We start from the raw sequence: 16581 nt of genomic DNA, 5'->3' as shown, positions 1-16581 counted from the left end.
CTGGGCATGGGCGGGAGCGTGGGCAGAACGACGTGCCCCATGGGGGCCAGGGGCACAAAGAGCTGCCCTCAGCAGGACAGGGACAAAACTAAGTCCCCATACAGGGCAGGGGCATAAAAGAATAGCTGAGCAGGGCCGGAGTAAATCCAGGCGCCCTGTGTGGGGAAGGGGTAAAATGAGCCTCTGCAAGCCAAAGAGAGGAAAAACTCAGCTGTCCCAAGAGGGACCTGCTGAAAGCAAGCCACCCGAGCAAGGCTGTAGCCAAACGGGATGCCTCAAGCAAAACATAAAAGAGAAGAGCCTCCCCGAGTGGAGCAGGGGCAAAACTGACTGCCCTGAGCTGATGATGAGCACAAGTAACTGCCCCAAGCAGGACTGGGGAAAACCAGATTACACGAGCGGGGCAAGGGCCAAACCGGCCAATTCAACCGCGGCAGGAATACCAACCAGCTGCCTCGCTGGGGCAGGAGCAATACTCACTGCCCTCCGAGCGGGCCAAGGAATTAAACCTGATGCTAAAAAGCCACCCACAAACATTTTCAGAGCTCCAGGGTGAGAGAGCAGCTGGGTGGGGGCCTGGCAGCCAGCCAAGGTCAACCCAGCGCAGTTGCTGAAGGTGTTTCTTTGGTAGCGCTAGTTCAGAGTCAGCCTGTGGCTGTATCTTGGGGGGCAGATAAAATTCCTTGGAAATGAACCTGTAAGAGCCCAGGTGCTTTGCTCCACGAGTCTCACAGACACAGTTCCTGTACCTGGGAAGAGTGGGAAAGAAACCCTCAGCAACCCAAATGTGCCAGCCAAAGCTGTCAACACGCACGCTTACGGCCCTGGGCAGCTTTTGATTCATCCAGTTGGTGCGGCTCAGGGAAGAGGTGGGAGCTCTGCCGGCGGACGAACAGCCCTTCACCAGCCGCCCGTGGGGAAGCCCAGCAGCTGCCGGCTGCGGGAGGAGCCCAGGCTGCGTCAGCTTGGCTCAAGGTTGGCTCAGCTTGGCTCAGGTTGTCTGGCTCAAGGGGACACGTCCCCCTGCGGCCCCGTGTCACAAAGGGGCAGTGATGCGGCACCCGCCCGGCGCTTGTGAGCTCAGCTGGCCAGGGCTTGGGATCCCGAACAGCGGGCCAGCGAAAGCTAGTTGGGCTGAGCTGGCCTTCGGGATAACTCAGCTCCTTCCTTTGCTACTTGCGTGCCTACTTTTTTCCAACCATTGATGGTTTACTGCCCACTTCTCCTCACCTTCCGTCCTCTTTCAAAGGTAACTGTGATTTGACTTTCAGGACAGCTCATAGAGGAGGTAGATAGGGGATAAAGTATAGGCTGGTCTGTAGCTTCCGAGCTCTAGGCTGAGCTATGACACCTTTAGAGGCTGGCCAAATATGGGCTATGGGTAGAGTTCCTATTTGATAATTCTTATTTCTTTGCCATATGCTAGGATAGGTAAGTAGAGGGGTGGCAGTGTTGTCTGAGGCGTTGGGCCCAGTCTAGAATGACAAGCAGCCCACCCGGACTGCTGAGGTAGGAAGGGAGACAGAAAGGAGCACGGCAAAGGCAGCCGTTAAAGCAGCGGCCGAAAGCCGCTCACTCCTGCATACAAGGTGGGCCAGTGTGGGCTGGAGAGCCAGAGGGCTCTGCTGCTAACGCTAGCCACAGGAAGCAGCAGGTCCTCTTCAGAGAAGCTGACAAGCAATGCAGTGTTTCAAAGGGCCTTGGTAATTGCTGTCAGTTGACAGCAGACAGAGTCCTGTGACAGGGACACCAGGGCCATCAGCCTGCAGCTCTGCAGCAGTTACAGCTGCCACTGAAACACTTTGGGTGGCGGGTGCCGTTCTGTGAGTTGCGTTTGGGGTTTTTGTAATCATTTTGTTGAGCTACAATTATTTCTTTGCAATCAGGTGACGGGATTGGCGCTGATCTCTTTCTGGAGCGTATCCTGACATCCTTTGTCATCCAAAGCTTTCCCCTCTGTTCCGGAGAGGAGCCATGGCTGCAATGGGGAACGACTCCTGTGAGTAACGGCCTCAGCAGCAGGCCTGGACTTTGTGACTCCCCAAAGGCAACGGGCGTGGCTGGTGCTCCACCCCTGAATGTTGATGTGCTCACAACCTAGCACCAATTCTGGGGCGTTTCCTGATAAGCGGCCACACTGCCCCAGGTGTTCTCAATTAGACACAGGAAAACGCATTTTGTCACTCCTCTGACACTATGTCCAAGACTTGGAAAGATGACATTGCTCGTAGCAAGATCTGACGTCAGGAGGGTTACCTTCTGTGCTAGCTACTTGCTTGTTTTCCTCAAGTGACAATGAGGAAAAGGGAAGACTTGACTTGATAATCCAATTCAAGACTCTAGAGGGAAAGGAAGGTAGCCCGAGGCACAGAAATCAGAGTGTGGGTTTGTTGGACTTTTGGCAAAGTAAGCAGGGGAAGAGACTCTTTTCCAAAACTCTTTCTCGACCAGTAAATTTCAACGGCAGTGTCAGGCTTCCCCCAGTGTTTCTGTGTTGGAGGTTAGAGCTGGTTGTCCTGGGTGCTCCTGTACAGAACTCCACTTTTAAATATGCTTTCATGCAACAATATCGTCTCCTCTCTTTTCACATGTCATTTCCCTGCAGTCGTTGTCGAGGGAATGGCTCCGCCACAAAGGATCCTCTTTCCCCCGGAGAAGATTTGCATGGACTGGCAGCAAAGACAGAGAGCTGGAGCGGGACTCTACAACCTGGGCAATACGTGCTTCCTCAACTCCGTCCTGCAGTGCCTGACGTACACCCCCCCTCTGGCCAACTACCTGCTCTCGCGTGAGCACAGCCAGTCGTGTGAGTACTTTTGGGAACATCTCCTTGTAAATCTGTTGGGCACTTCCCAAGGATTCCCAGCATCTGGAATTTGATTTAGGAGAAAAGCGGCCCTTCTTTGTCAACCCCCCGAGCGGGTGTTCTTTGAACACTCAAGCCTAGAAGCCGCTTGTCGAATCTAGGGGTGTTCATCTTCAGGAAGGCACCTCTTTCTAGCCCCGGGTCTTGCTCCCTGTTGCTGCAAGTTAAACTCTCTTTGCTTATTGCACAGAAAACTTCTGTCAGTTTAGCATCCCTGCGAAGAAAGTTTTCTAGGCACTAACATGTCCCGGGCTTGTTGGGAAATTGGCACCTTGGGAGAAGTGGAGTAGAGACTGTTCTTATACCTTCCAGATCTCCATTAGGTTTCCCAGCGCTATGGAGATTTTGCTAACCTGAGGAGCTTGCTTCCCTCCCTCCCTCCCTCCCTCCCTCCCTCCCTCCCTCCCTCTTTAGGTCGTCAGCAAGGCTTCTGCATGATGTGCATAATGGAAGCGCACGTTAACAAGGTCCTGCGTGCCTCAGTCAGGGTCATCCAGCCTAGCGCTGTCATCACTGTCCTCACACGTAAGTCATTTCAGGTGCTTTTACAGGTTTTCTTGCCTTCTTGGAGGAGAGACCCACTAACTTCTTCTCTCTTAGGCATAGGAGAACATTTCCAGCTTGGCATGCAGGAAGACGCCCACGAGTTCCTACGCTATACTGTCGATGCCATGCAGAGAGCTTGTCTGAGTAGAAGCAGCGAGTAGCGCAAGCAAATTACCTTTTCAGTGGTCCTGAGCCCTTTGGACTCCTTGATGTACTCCCATCAAGGAAAACCTACAGCCAGGGCTTTCAGACAAAGCCAAACTCTTGGAGGAGATAACTCTCTGCCTCACCTTTTCTTTCCAGCTTGGACATCTCTTCTCAAGCAACTACCATTGTCCATCAAATATTTGGGGGCTTTCTGAGATCCAGAGGTACTTTTCCACAACTACTGCTCTCCTTGGAATTGTCTGTGCCCTTCCGTCTGCCCGTGACAAACAGCTGATCGGGTGCCTGGCGTAGTAGGCATGAAGGACGGAAAGCGGCACAGTCAGTCGACTTCCCTTATCGCTGAGCATTTTGGTTTGCCTTCCAGTCACATGCTTGAGCTGCAGAGCGGTTTCCGATTCCTACGAGGCCTTCCTGGATGTCCCTTTGCATATAAAAGTAAGAGGGTTTATAATTGCGCGTCAAGACACCCCAAGGCCCCTGTAGCTTTCCAGAATCCATGCAGTTGACTTAAGAACGTATACTGTGAACACAAGAGAGCTTGGTGGTGGGTGGGAAGTGGAGTGGGCTGTGTCCTTCTGGGGAGGCCGTGGCAGCGGTCTCCCTGGAGGTGCTGGCTTTAAGCTGGAAAAGTACAAATTCTCCTCTCCGCACCCTTGACGTACTCTCATCCTGCTTCCTTTTGCCCTCCCTCAACACCCGTCTGGCTTCCAGGCTGATGGGTTGTGGTGTTTTCATTCTTGATGCCCTGCATCCCTTGGGTAGCTGAACTGGGTGGTGCCACAGAGAGGTAGCTCTTGAGAGCCCGGGAATCCCTGGGAACCGAGGAAATGTTCAGCATAATACCCTCTTTCTGCCTCCTTCTGGACACTGCTTGCGGGTTCACGGTGGGTCTCCTCAGCCTCAGCTACCTGGGTCTTCCTGTCAGCTCCTAGGAAGTGTTTGGGAGAGGGCGTTTCCCCAGCTCAGTGCTCTCCTTTCTCACTCCTCCAGGCAGCCTCATCTGTCACCGCAGCTCTGCAGGACTTTGTGAAACCCGAGCAGCTGGATGGCAAAAACTGCTTTAAATGTAGCAAGTAAGGTGATTACTAACGACATATTCATACTAGATCCTGCGTGAAGGTGCTGCGTGTCACGCAGCATAAGTCATCTTTTCACGTAGGTTTAATGGACGCTAACGAGGCGCGGCTTTTTTTAAGATGGCCTTCTGGTCCTGAATAGGCTTAAAATAGCGTCAGGATGTGTGCGACAGGAAAGGTTGTCTGGCCTCCTTGGGGAAGATAGGGTGCATTTCAGCACTGGGCTCTGGGCTTGCTTTCCAGGTGTGACAAGATGGTTGCCGCCTCCAAGAGGTTTACAGTCCATCGCGCACCCAAGGTTCTCACGGTGTGCCTGAAAAGGTTTGAAGATTTCACCGGCAGGAAGATCAGCAAGGTGTGTATGCAATTGGAGTGCAAGTTTCTCTTGCTGGAGCGGGAGATTTCCCAAAGCACTACGCTCTTTCACAAGTTGTTCGTGTTGGGTTTTGGTGTTCCCTTCCGGGAGAGGAGAGCTCCCGTGGAAAGACAAGCATGTACTCTGCTCCGGCAGAGCTGCTTTGGCCGAGAAGAGTTTCCTGCCACCCAAAGCATGACGCGTTGAAGGCTATTTCATGCAGTATTTCAGGATCATTTCTGAGCCCTCTTGGTCTCTCCCTAGCTTGTGGAGTACCCCGAGTACTTGGATCTTCGGCCATACACGTCTCAGACAGCTGGAGAACCACTCCTCTACACCTTATATGCCGTCCTGGTACATAGCGGTGGCAGCTGTCATGCGGGACACTATTTCTGCTACACAAAGGTAAAGAGCAGCTTCCTTCCTAGCAGGGGAAAGATGTGTGCTGGGGAAGACAAACATTCACGGCGGTGTTACGCAGGCCAAGGTTTTGGGGGAGAAAGGTCTCCTTAGGGGCTGCATTGCATTTGTTTTGGCGTACTCTTGGTTCTGTAGTTCTCTGCCTGTGTTTTTGTGGAGAAACATCTCCAGATAGCGATGCCTTTCTTTGCAGGCCAGCAACGGACTGTGGTACGAGATGAACGACGCGTCTGTGGATGGTCGTGGCATCGACACAGTTCTCAGGCAGCAAGCCTATCTCCTGTTTTATGTCAGGTAATAACAAGTCTTACAATGTGTTGAGAATACGTTTCCTTTTCCGGGCTTTGCTGTTTTCCTTCTCAGCCTCCTGAGTGTTTCTCTTTCTGTCATCGGAGACAATTACTACCTGCATCATTCAGTGCTGTCAAATGTGGACTACCCCACGTCAGTCCTTATCTTCCCTTGCTGGGCTTTAGGCTGCTGCCCTGGTGTCAGCTGCTACTTGTCTGCTATCTGAAGCTGGCTCATGTAGAGAAGCGTACTTGAAGGGGGCCTGCAGTAGGGAAGATGGGGAGGGACTCTTTATCAGGGAGTGCAGCGATAGGACGAGGGGTACCGGTTTGAACCTGAGAGAGGGAAGATTTAGATTCGCTATTAGGAAGAAATTCTTTACTGTGAGGGTGCTGAGACAGCGGAAGAGGTTGCCCAGAGAAGCTGTGGATGCCCCCTCCCTGGAAGTGTTCAAGACCAGGTTGGTGGATGGGGCTTTGAGCAACCTGGTCTAGCGGAAGGTATCCCTGCCCACGGCAGAGGACTTGGAAGGAGATGATCTTTAAGGTCTCTTCCAAGCCAAAGCATTCTGTGATTCTATGAGTCTATGAAATGGAGGCCATAGCGGGTATAAAGATGAGGTCTTGCTCTGGCAGGGGCAGACCTGGTGGGAAGACCCCAATCGAATTTGCCATTTCTAGTCTTGGGTATGTCTCATCTCTGTGGTAGAAACCGCTCCAAGAAAATGACTGAACCCCAGAGGAGGCTGCAAGAAGAGCCCTAACCAGAGATCACTTTGTTTTTCTCCAGGCGCTCTGCTTTGAAAATTGGAGAGAGGGTTTCTTCCGCACCGGCACCATCGTATCTCCCTTCCTTCCTCAGTCGGTGGGGGACTGACAGCAAGCAGGCAGGTTCTGTGGGACCACAGGGTCTGCCTCCCAGGACTAAGGTAACTCTGGGGAGGTGGGTCAGGGCACCAGATGGACAGTGGATTTCTTGCTGGCATCTTGGCGTTGCTCTCGTTTCCCTCCCACGCTGCATCTTTCTTGACAGCCGCAGCGCTGCTCCCTCTCAAAGCATCCCACCTAGATCCATCCCATTTGTCGGCCTGTGGCCCTTCTGCCTTTGCAGCCCTCCAGGAGAGCCTTTGGGAGGCCCTGAGCTGTCCCCTCGCACAGCTTCTGGGGTTTCGCCACTCTTCTGGTCCTTTCAGGAGGAAAGGGCAGGCCCTTTTCACCGCTCTCTTTGCAGGACGTGGCGGTGGGCATGGAAGACTCTCCAGAGGACAGCAACTCCTCTGCAACTGCCAGCACAAGCCAGCTCAGCTGGGCAGGTACATGGGAGGGATCTGCAGGCCGGCCATGGCCCATCTGGCCAGGCAGGCTCAGCATCGCCTCCTACGTGGGCTTCTGCCTGCATCGCTTCTTCTGCGGCTGCGTAAGGCTGGTGTCTAGAAGGAAAGCTGCGTGCCCGGTCTGCTGTCAACCATTTGACCGTGTGCTGCACAGCGTGCGAGACGACAAGAGCAAAGAGGAGCACAGGTTCAGCCCTTCTTCCCGCTGCCAGAGGAGCGGTGCCAGAGAGAGGGCCCGCAGCAGATCCCCGCAGTGGGGAAAAGATCTCCGCAGCTGGTTTGTGGACACCACGGACTATGACGACTCAACATGGAGAAGGAGGAGGAGAACAAGTCCTCCAAGTCGTGGCTGCACTCCCAGGGATAACGCAGCTCCAGGGCCCTCCAAGGGCAGGCACCAGTCGGCTCCCGCACCCTGTGCTGCTCGGGAGCAAACCCTGCCAATGCAGAGAGAACAGAGCAGATCCCTGCGGCAGGGCTATGATCTCCGCAGCCGGTTTTGGAGATCATGGATGACGAACACTTACCAAGGAGGAGGAGGAGGAGGAGGACGGCAAGGAAAGCAAGTTCTCGACGTCGTGACCGATCCCCAGGGGATGATGCAGCTCCAGGGCCCTCCAATGCCAGCTCCAAGCAGGCTCCCGCCCCCAGGGCTGCTCGGGAGCAAACTCAGCAGAGGCAGAGAGAGCGGAGCAGATCCCCACGGCGCGGCTGTGATCTCCGCAGCCGCTTTGTGGACACCAGGCTATGAGCCCTCAGCAGGGAGGAGAAGGAGGAGGGTTTCAGCGCTCCAGAGGTGCGTGTCGGACAAACACTCGGGGTGCTGCGGTTGTGACGGGGGCAGATTGCGACCCTGGATGAGGGAGGACCACTGCATCTGACTTCTGCAAGGCCGCAGAAGAAGAGGAGGAAGAATCCAGGAAGCACCAAAACTGCCCCCAGCAGGGCCAAGCTGCACAAAGGGCACCAGCAGCCCACCCTGTCCCTCCTCCCAGGGCTGCCTCTGGCCAGGTGTTCCTCAGAAAGGAAGCCTTCCTCAGGCTCAGAGAGACCTTCCAAAGACTCAGACAGCTCTGCTGGCTGGTCTGCCTGCCCACAGGTTCCTCGAGGAAGAGCTTTAATCCATGTTCAGCTTTTGGGATCACCTTGCAAAAACAACAGCTGTTTGGAACCAACAGGCAGAAAAGCCCAAGCCAGAATTAAAAACACTTGTTGGCCTTGCATGTGTAATTTACGGGGTGTTTCCTTCTCTGTAGGTCTTGGAGCAATTGGTAGAAATACCCAGTGTGGGAGGTTTCTGTCTTGGGATTGGGAAAGCAGTGTGCTTGCATGGGCCCATCTTGCAACCTCTTCTTTTTACATATGGAGTTCAAGTCCCTGCAACGGAAATGGGCTGGATGAGCCAAGCGTGAGCCGGACTGAAACGGCCTGAATGGCCAGGCCCTGCAGATGCTGCTCAGTGGCACCAAGTCTAGTTGGAGGCCAGTAACTAGCAGTGTCGCCCAGGGTTCAGTACTGGGTCTGTTCCTGTTGAACATCTTCCTTAGCTAATGGTCTGGATGATGGGGCAGATGATGGGGCACCCTCAGCAAGCTGGCAGATGACAGCAGCCTGGGAGGAGTGGCGCTTGGGCCAGGGGTCGTGCTGCCATCCCGAGGGACCTGGGCAGGCCGGAGAGATGGGCTGGCAGGGACCTCCTGCAGTTTAGCAAGGGGAAGTGCCAAGGGTGCTGTGCGGCTGACGAGCAGCAGCACAGGCTGCCCAGGGAGCTCATGGAGTCTCCATCCTTGGAGATGGTCCACAGCCCTCTGGACATGGTCATGGACAAGCGGCTGCAGGTGGCCCTGCTTGAGCAGGGGGGTGGGACCACCTAGGTGACTTCACCCTCCAGGCCAGCCTCAAGTAGCCAGTGATTCTGTGAAATGGATGCCCAGAAGAGGATCCAGCCACCAACGCTGTCACCCTCAGGCAGCCATCGAGAGCTGCACCAGGAAGCTGCAGCCCGTGGAGAGCCCAGGCTGGAGCAGGCTCCTGGCAGGAGCTGTGGCTCCTGGAGTCCAGGCAGCAGCAGGTTCTGTGGCCGGAGCTGTGGCCCGTGGGGGCCAGGCGGGAGCAGGGGAACGGTGCGAGGAGGAAGGGGCAGCAGAGGTGAGGTGCTGTGGGCCGCCCGCAGCCCCATTGCCCATCCCCTGCGCCGCTCCGCGAGAGAGGGGGCCGAGGAGTGGGGAAGGGAGGAGTGAGGCCGAGTCTGGGAAGAGCAGGGCTGGGGAAGCTGTTTACATTTGGTTTTGTTGCTGCTCTCCTGCTCCTTTTTAAATGGCAACAAAGTACATCAACCTTGCCCCGGTCAGGCCCCTCTCCTGGGAGGGGTCACAGAGCGGCTCTGCAAGGGAGGCCCGGACTGCACTTGCCCGCCCGGCAACGGCTGCGCCATTGGCCACGGCTGAGCCAATCAGCGGAGCTGGTGGGGGCTGTCAGTCACAGCCGGCCTGGGGCGGGTCCGGAGGGGCCTGAGGCCGAGCAGCCTGTGGAGAAATGGGTGAGAGACGGGCCGGGGGCAGCCGTGGGGGCCCCACTCAGCGGCCTAAACCAGTTACCACCAGTGTAGCACTGGTTCAGGACACCCCTGGTCAAAGCAGCACAAAGCCCTGGCTGCTGGGTGCAGCCGAGCCAGAGGCTGGGCAGGGGAGGGCTCATGGCGGCAGAGGAGGGCGCGGCCTGATCGTGGTGAGCGCAGGGTCGCTCTCCCGCCTCGGCTGCCCCTTGGCCTGGTGCTGCTCAACACGCCGCTGCCTCACACCGGGCCGGGCAGTTTCCCTGTTGAGCGCTGGGGACGGCTGCCCCAGAGGAATGGGGAAATGTCTCTGCTCCGTCCTGCTGCGGGAGCTGGGCTCAGCCATGGTGTTGAGGGCCAAGAGCGGGTGATCTCCAGACAGCTAAAGACAGGACTGGCTGTGCATCTGCCTTGCTGCTCTGCAGGTCCTCGGGAGTACGTGGAGGCCTCCGGGACCAGCCATGGGAAGTATGCGGCACCAGCGTACGCTACCTGTAGATGTCGCAGGGCAAACACAGAGCTCGCACCCGGACCAAGTGAGTAACAGCCCTCCAGCCGTTCGTTCAGACCAAGCAAGCACACGTTTTTGCCCGGTGTTAGTGGGGTACAAAACAGTCAGCCCACCCCTTGAGTGAGCTGTACGTGCTTTCAGGCAGCTGGCACTTCTGCAGCTGGTCAGGAGAGCCTGTCCAGGTGAAACTGCCTCCTTGTCTTGAAAAACAGGCCAGACCTTCACTGCTTTTGTGCTCTTCTCCTCTGGCCTAGCTGATGACTCCGCTGGCAAGTCCAAGAGACACATCTGTAAATGCCCGCCTCTGCGGTGCATGTCCTTCCGGCCCAAAAGGGCCGTCAAAGCAGACACTCCCTGCCGGGAAGTGAACGCTGGGAGATGCATAGCCTTGCAGCCCAAGTGTCCTCTAGCGACAATCTGCTGGTCAGCTTAGTCCCCAGGGCTAGTTGAAAGCCTACGCAGCAGCACACGCCTCCTGCCTGACCAGTTTTCTTTCTATCCCGCAGGAGCTCGACTCGATGGTGATAACGCCATTTCTAGCTTTCCTTGGGAGCCAAGGGGGACCAAAGCTCTTGTATCACAGCTTGGCTTGGTCTGAGAAGGCAGGGCAAAAGCTGTGTGGTGGTCTGAACAGGGCTGTCCTGGGCTGTGAGCTGTGCAAATGCCAGCAGGAAGCTCTGGGAACTCTTTGCACATGTGCCAAAGCGTTCCTGCTGCTACCCCAAGGCCTGCCAGCATGAGCCATGGAAGCTGGAGACGGGTATTTCAGCCAGCAGGCCTGGGGAAGGTAGAGTTGCCTCCTGTCCAACGGGAGGCTGCCCAGCTTTGGAGCAGGCATGCTCTGGTGGGGTCAGACCAGGTGCCTTTGCTGTCTCCTGGCCTTCATGTGCTCCTCATGCTCGTGGACAGCCCCATGAGCTGTCCATGTTGACAGTCTTTCTGAAATGGGGATTTGCAGAAGTGGAAGTTGTCTCTCCCTCCTGGTGGGAGCACACACCAAGGCTTTATTGCGAGAGAGGCAAGTGGGGAGTGCTCCTGGCTGGATGCAGCTGCCTTGGCAGATGCTTGCGCCCCTCTCTCGGCCCCCAGGTCTGATACGAGCCTTTCCCCCCACCCAAGCTGTGCTGCCGGCTCTTGGGAAATGGGGGTACCGAGGGTGGATGGTTTTACCACAGCCGGGGAGTTCCCGTCAACCCGTCAGGGAGGTTATCATGCAGTTACAGGTTTTCAAACAAGCCAGCAAAGAAGTTTTCCAAAGATACTGTCCCAAGGAAAGTGCAGGGTTTAGCTCTGATTGCTCTCTGTGTGGATTGTGTCTGGCCTCAGGCAGGCGCACAGTAGCCTTCAGACAAGGCATGGGACTATTCAGGTTGAAGTGAGCAATCAGGATCCAAAGTCTGTTTTGGTTAAGGCAATCAGAAGACAGACGTCCAAAGAAGAGCAACGAAGCTGGGGAAGGGTGTAGAGCACAAGTCTCCTGAGGAGCAGCTGAGGGAACTGGGGTTGTTTAGCCTGGAGAAAGGGAGGCTGAGGGAGACCTTATTACTCTCTACAACTACCTGAAAGGAGGTGGTAAGAGAGGTGGGGGTCGGTCTCTTCTCCCAGGTAACTAGTGATAGGCCGAGAGGAAATGGCCTCAGTTTGCACCAGGGAGGTTTAGACTGGATATTAGGAAATTTTACTTGACTGAAAGGGTTATCAAGCATTGGAGCAGGCTGCCCAGGGAAGTGGTTGAGTCACCATCCCTGGAGGGATTTAAAGACCTTTGGATGAGGTGCTTAGGGACTTGGTGTAGTGGTGGACTTGGTAGTGTTAGGGTTACGGTTGGACTTGATGATCTTAAAGGCCTTTTCCAACCGATACAATTCCGTGATGCTGTGATCTGGGGGCAGGAGCCACCCTGCTGCCGCCCTCAAAATTCAGTCCCTGACCTTGAGCTAAGGTTGTTCTGAGGACACCGTCACGAGTGAGCGATGAGTGTCTGCAAAGCCCAAGGTCACTTTGGAGGGGCGGATCTTTCTGCACCAGTTTGCAAGAGATCTGAGGGTGCCAGGCTGGGAACTGGAACATCTTGTGGAAGTGCCAACGTGGAGAGATGTACCCAGAAGCAGGAGCTCAGTGCTGGGCTGAGGTGTGTCTCACCGGGGAGCCTCTAGTGTCACCCTGTCCAGCTGAGCTTGTCAAATCAGGTCTTTCTGCTGAGGGAAATCACTAAGTCATGTACTAAATCAGGTCAGAGGGGACATGGAGAGGTCTCAGCCCAACCCTGTGCTCAGAACAGGTCCCATCAGGCTGCTCGAGGACATGCCCAATTGAGGTATGAACACCACCAAAGTCTTGCCCCTCTGGCTGCAAGATCTGCACCCACTTGGGGTGAAAAAGCCCTCCTTTCTAAGGCCCAAATCCCTCAGTTTTTCACTCTCAACCCTCATGTTTAGGGCACAAAGCCTCATTTCTTAGAGTCCGTTTTTCAGGGAACATAGCCTAGTGTTTAGGATCCCGTCTGCAAATTTTAGGGACCAAAGCCTCCTTTTTATTTTCCAAACCTGAATTTGGAGGGCCAAACCTTTCCTTTACAGAGTCCAAAGCCTCATTTTTAGGCTCCAAACCTTCATTTTAGGTGAAAAGCCTTCAATCGGGTCTGACGCCTAATTTTCAGGGTCAAAGCCTCAGTTTTAGTTTGCAAAGTCTCATTTTTCGAGTCCAAACCTCACTTGAAGACACAAAAGCTCCTTTCAGAGTCTAAAGCCTCATTTTAGTTTCCAAACCCCCAGTTACAGGGCTCCACGTTTCATTTTTAGGGTCCAATTTCTCATTCACAGGGTCCAAACCCCTCTTTTACAGCTCAGAGTCTTAATTTTCAGGCTCATAATCTTAGTTTTAAGATCCAAAGCTTCATATTCCGGGTCTAATCTCTCCTTTTTAGGGCCAAACTCACTTCTTGATGGTCCAAAGCTACATTTATAGAGTCTGAATTCTCATTTTAGGGTCCCGAGTGTCACTTTTTGTTTCCAAAGTCTTATTTTTAGAGTCCCAAGCATCAATTCTAGGGCACAAAGCCTCATATTAATCGTCCAAACCCTCACTTGAGGGAACAAAACCTCATGTTGGGTCTCAAAGCCTCATTTTTATTGTTCAGAGCCGCATTTTTAGCATCCAGACATGTTTGTCAGGGCTAATAGCCTCAGTTTTAAGACTCAAAGAATCAGTTTCAGATCCAAATCTTCATTTTTAGAATCCAAAGCGTCATATTTTAACCTTCCTTTGTAGGGTCCAAAGCTTCCTTTGTAGGGTCTTAACCCTCATTTTAGGGTCCCAAGCCTCATTTGTAGGGTCCAAAGCCTCAGTTTTAGTTAACTAGCTTCATTTTACTAAACTAAGCTGGGTCCGGTCCTTCCCTTCATGGGCCATGAAGCCCTCCAAGGACCCAGGCAGCAGCGCCTGTGGAGAACACAGAGAGCCGCCTGCAGTTGTCTGCCTGCAGAGGGCCGCGTTTCACCAGGGAACAAAAGTGAGGGATAAGGAGGTCCCCAGGGCCAGGTGGCTGTTTATCCCGTCCCCGCCATCCCCACAGCCACAGACCGCAGACACCGCAGACCAAAGCCAGGTACGGGGTTGCGGCAGGAGGGGACCGTGGCGCAACCTCCCCAGCCCCTGCCCTGATGGGACAGCGCCTAGTCAGGAGAAACACCCAAGCCGGGACTGGAGGAAACGAGAGATGCTGGGGCAGGAGGGACTGTGGGGCAGGCAAAGGCTGGGGCAAACCAGGACCCCAGCTGGGCATGGGCGGGAGCGTGGGCAGAACGACGTGCCCCATGGGGGGCCAGGGGCACAAAGAGCTGCCCTCAGCAGGACAGGGACAAAACTAAGTCCCCATACAGGGCAGGGGCATAAAAGAATAGCTGAGCAGGGCCGGAGTAAATCCAGGCGCCCTGTGTGGGGAAGGGTAAAATGAGCCTCTGCAAGCCAAAGAGAGGAAAAACTCAGCTGTCCCAAGAGGGACCTGCTGAAAGCAAGCCACCCGAGCAAGGCTGTAGCCAAACGGGATGCCTCAAGCAAAACATAAAAGAGAAGAGCCTCCCCGAGTGGAGCAGGGGCAAAACTGACTGCCCTGAGCTGATGATGAGCACAAGTAACTGCCCCAAGCAGGACTGGGGAAAACCAGATTACACGAGCGGGGCAAGGGCCAAACCGGCCAATTCAACCGCGGCAGGAATACCAACCAGCTGCCTCGCTGGGGCAGGAGCAATACTCACTGCCCTCCGAGCGGGCCAAGGAATTAAACCTGATGCTAAAAAGCCACCCACAAACATTTTCAGAGCTCCAGGGTGAGAGAGCAGCTGGGTGGGGGCCTGGCAGCCAGCCAAGGTCAACCCAGCGCAGTTGCTGAAGGTGTTTCTTTGGTAGCGCTAGTTCAGAGTCAGCCTGTGGCTGTATCTTGGGGGGCAGATAAAATTCCTTGGAAATGAACCTGTAAGAGCCCAGGTGCTTTGCTCCACGAGTCTCACAGACACAGTTCCTGTACCTGGGAAGAGTGGGAAAGAAACCCTCAGCAACCCAAATGTGCCAGCCAAAGCTGTCAACACGCACGCTTACGGCCCTGGGCAGCTTTTGATTCATCCAGTTGGTGCGGCTCAGGGAAGAGGTGGGAGCTCTGCCGGCGGACGAACAGCCCTTCACCAGCCGCCCGTGGGGAAGCCCAGCAGCTGCCGGCTGCGGGAGGAGCCCAGGCTGCGTCAGCTTGGCTCAAGGTTGGCTCAGCTTGGCTCAGGTTGTCTGGCTCAAGGGGACACGTCCCCCTGCGGCCCCGTGTCACAAAGGGGCAGTGATGCGGCACCCGCCCGGCGCTTGTGAGCTCAGCTGGCCAGGGCTTGGGATCCCGAACAGCGGGCCAGCGAAAGCTAGTTGGGCTGAGCTGGCCTTCGGGATAACTCAGCTCCTTCCTTTGCTACTTGCGTGCCTACTTTTTCCAACCATTGATGGTTTACTGCCCACTTCTCCTCACCTTCCGTCCTCTTTCAAAGGTAACTGTGATTTGACTTTCAGGACAGCTCATAGAGGAGGTAGATAGGGGATAAAGTATAGGCTGGTCTGTAGCTTCCGAGCTCTAGGCTGAGCTATGACACCTTTAGAGGCTGGCCAAATATGGGCTATGGGTAGAGTTCCTATTTGATAATTCTTATTTCTTTGCCATATGCTAGGATAGGTAAGTAGAGGGGTGGCAGTGTTGTCTGAGGCGTTGGGCCCAGTCTAGAATGACAAGCAGCCCACCCGGACTGCTGAGGTAGGAAGGGAGACAGAAAAGGAGCACGGCAAAGGCAGCCGTTAAAGCAGCGGCCGAAAGCCGCTCACTCCTGCATACAAGGTGGGCCAGTGTGGGCTGGAGAGCCAGAGGGCTCTGCTGCTAACGCTAGCCACAGGGAAGCAGCAGGTCCTCTTCAGAGAAGCTGACAAGCAATGCAGTGTTTCAAAGGGCCTTGGTAATTGCTGTCAGTTGACAGCAGACAGAGTCCTGTGACAGGGACACCAGGGCCATCAGCCTGCAGCTCTGCAGCAGTTACAGCTGCCACTGAAACACTTTGGGTGGCGGGTGCCGTTCTGTGAGTTGCGTTTGGGGTTTAATTGTAATCATTTTGTTGAGCTACAATTATTTCTTTGCAATCAGGTGACGGGATTGGCGCTGATCTCTTTCTGGAGCGTATCCTGACATCCTTTGTCATCCAAAGCTTTCCCCTCTGTTCCGGAGAGGAGCCATGGCTGCAATGGGGAACGACTCCTGTGAGTAACGGCCTCAGCAGCAGGCCTGGACTTTGTGACTCCCCAAAGGCAACGGGCGTGGCTGGTGCTCCACCCCTGAATGTTGATGTGCTCACAACCTAGCACCAATTCTGGGGCGTTTCCTGATAAGCGGCCACACTGCCCCAGGTGTTCTCAATTAGACACAGGAAAACGCATTTTGTCACTCCTCTGACACTATGTCCAAGACTTGGAAAGATGACATTGCTCGTAGCAAGATCTGACGTCAGGAGGGTTACCTTCTGTGCTAGCTACTTGCTTGTTTTCCTCAAGTGACAATGAGGAAAAGGGAAGACTTGACTTGATAATCCAATTCAAGACTCTAGAGGGAAAGGAAGGTAGCCCGAGGCACAGAAATCAGAGTGTGGGTTTGTTGGACTTTTGGCAAAGTAAGCAGGGGAAGAGACTCTTTTCCAAAACTCTTTCTCGACCAGTAAATTTCAACGGCAGTGTCAGGCTTCCCCCAGTGTTTCTGTGTTGGAGGTTAGAGCTGGTTGTCCTGGGTGCTCCTGTACAGAACTCCACTTTTAAATATGCTTTCATGCAACAATATCGTCTCCTCTCTTTTCACATGTCATTTCCCTGCAGTCGTTGTCGAGGGAATGGCTCCGCCACAAAGGATCCTCTTTCCCCCGGAGAAGATTTGCATGGACTGGCAGCAAAGA

General features: G+C 54.6%; 1 protein-coding gene across 1 annotated transcript; it reads left to right on the top strand.

Annotated features, from left to right (window-relative positions):
- Nucleotides 1–2619: 2619 nt before the first annotated feature.
- On the top strand, nt 2620–7637 carry LOC140645290 (ubiquitin carboxyl-terminal hydrolase 42-like). The gene is made up of 11 exons (XM_072848637.1): nt 2620–2806; nt 3281–3391; nt 3473–3569; nt 3716–3783; nt 3945–4015; nt 4571–4653; nt 4900–5011; nt 5276–5416; nt 5625–5720; nt 6953–7138; nt 7587–7637. The coding sequence occupies exons 1-11, from the start codon at nt 2620–2622 to the stop codon at nt 7635–7637; spliced, it is 1203 nt and encodes a 400-aa protein (XP_072704738.1).
- Nucleotides 7638–16581: the final 8944 nt, after the last annotated feature.

This window comes from Ciconia boyciana, chromosome 32 (assembly GCF_034638445.1).
Source record: "Ciconia boyciana chromosome 32, ASM3463844v1, whole genome shotgun sequence".
NCBI lineage: Eukaryota > Metazoa > Chordata > Aves > Ciconiiformes > Ciconiidae > Ciconia > Ciconia boyciana.
Note: the sequence above shows the minus strand (reverse complement) of the source record. Positions and strands in the feature narration are given on the sequence as shown.